The following is a 2,019-nucleotide window of genomic DNA, read 5'->3' on the forward strand; positions in this document are numbered from 1 at the left end:
CTAATCACCTCCCAGTGAATCCAAACAGATACCTAAGGAGGTGGAGCAAGAGATGCAAACCAGCCATCAACTGAGCACTCACCTCGTGTCTGTCTGACGCTGTACCAAGTTTGGGATCATGTAGTGACCACAGCTCATGGTCCAAAGTCCTTCACATTCTTTTGTTACAAGAGCAGGATGTGTATTAACAGTCCAATGTATCAACTGTCATAACTGTGCATAATGGAAAGGTTTGTGTCCCTGCCAAAACATATTGATGTTGTATTCCCTGGTAACTGTAACTGTGACCTTATTTGCAAATAGCGTCACACCAGATACAAGCAAGTTATAATGAAGTCAGTAGACTGGACTCTAATTGAGGCCATTAGTGCGGTTCTAATCCAAAACAATGCTTCTTAAAAGAGTAGGAGAGAGAAGCCCATTCTAAGAGAAAGTCATGTGGCCATAGAGGTAGAGATTAGAGTCATGTATCTTCAAGGGACAGAATTCTAAAGATAGCTGGCAACACCAGGGATAAATAATCCAGAGAGTGCTCTTCTAGGGCCGTGGAGGGAGCAAGGCCCCATTTCTCCTTGAGCTTGTTTTCAGGTATTCAGTTTGCAGTATGTTCTTAAAGCAGCTCTAGGAAACTAATAGAGGTGATCAGTTTGATGTGTCAACCTGGCTTGGCTATATAACCCTCAGTGACTCAATTAAACACTAATCTTAGTGTTGTTGTGAAGGCATCTGTGGATGTGATTAATATCTGTAATCAGTTGACATTCAGGAAAGGAGATTGGTGGGCCTGACTCAAGCTGATGAAAGGCCTTAAGAGTAGAAATGAGGCTGCTCTGAAAAATCAGGACTTTTTTTTTTTTTTAAGGAGTTTTGTTTATGGAGTGCAGCTTCAGCTGATGCCCATGGATTTCATCCAGCGCTTCCCAGCAGTCTGCACTATGGGTTTCAGATTTGCCTAAGCAACCCTGACAATTGTGTAATTTCTTGCAATAAATGTCTTTTTGTATCTCCCTTGGTTCTTTTTTTTTTTTTTTTTGAGTGGAACTCTGACTAATACATAAACAGATGATGCAACCTTGAAATATATTTGCCTAAAAAGGCTTGTGGAGTGAGTGGCTAAAGGGGGGTACCAGGTGGGCAAGGGTATTTCAGCATGTGTGAAGCTGGGGTGGTGAAGCTCCGCCTCTCTCCTCCCCCAGTGGCTGGGGAGATGTGCTGCGGTTTATCCTGATTGTATTTTCACTGTGCAAGACAGCCCTACCACTCCAAAGGAAACCTCTAACAAAGCCTAGGAGACTTAATACCAATAGACGGCCTGGGGTGTGTGAAATTCTGTGCGTGCATGCATGTTTTTCTGAAGGAACAGTTTATTATTTGATCGGTTTTTTGGAGGTTTCCCTAAAGTGCAGGATATGAGACAGAAGCAGAGGGCCAGGTGAGGGTCCGCAGTTCCAGGGCTCCTTGAAGTGGCACAGAGGGCGACCTGGGTCAGGAGACAGCTTCATTGTGCCTCAGTCTCCCAGTCTGTAAACTGGAGTGATCAGCCTACCTCCCCTTTTCACTGGTCCGCACATCTGCAAGGTGGTGCTGGGAAATGGCAGTGAGATGTTGCCCCTGCGGCGCGCCAGCATTCCCGAAGGCTCATGGAGTGCAGCGCAGTGTTAAGGATCCCCCTAAATTAGTATGCTAATGACGCAACCCGGTGCGAGGCCAAAGATGCCAGTCTACGCCGGCCCAATAGGGACCCTCAGGTGGGGGTGCACAGTCCCGCGACGGCGGCCGGGAAGGGGGCGGGGCGCAGGTGGGGCGGGCCGGGGGCGGGGCAGCGCGTGGTTCCGGGATCCGGGTCCGGCCTCCGTGGCCTTCGCCGCGGGGCGCGCCAACCGCTGGCGGCAGCTGGTGGGCGCATGTTGGGGTGCGCGACACGACGGCACTGCCCGCGGAGGCTGCGGCGCGGCCGAGGGGCGCTGCTGGCTGTGCTGGCCCTGCTGGCGCTGGCCGGGCTGGGCGCGGTGCTGCGGA

At 50.5% G+C, this 2,019-nt stretch overlaps 1 protein-coding gene across 1 annotated transcript in view; it reads left to right on the plus strand.

Annotated features, from left to right (window-relative positions):
* The first annotated feature begins 1,713 nt into the window (after positions 1 to 1,713).
* Galnt12 (polypeptide N-acetylgalactosaminyltransferase 12) overlaps positions 1,714 to 2,019 on the plus strand; it is a 30,844-nt gene continuing 30,538 nt past the window's right edge. Inside the window, exon 1 of the mRNA XM_023705476.1 lies at positions 1,714 to 1,748. Within this exon, the coding sequence (XP_023561244.1) occupies positions 1,714 to 1,748 (35 nt within the window). The remainder of the gene's footprint in view (positions 1,749 to 2,019) is intronic.

The sequence above is a fragment of the Octodon degus genome, unplaced genomic scaffold (assembly GCF_000260255.1).
Source record: "Octodon degus isolate 3935 unplaced genomic scaffold, OctDeg1.0 scaffold00221, whole genome shotgun sequence".
Taxonomy (NCBI): domain Eukaryota; kingdom Metazoa; phylum Chordata; class Mammalia; order Rodentia; family Octodontidae; genus Octodon; species Octodon degus.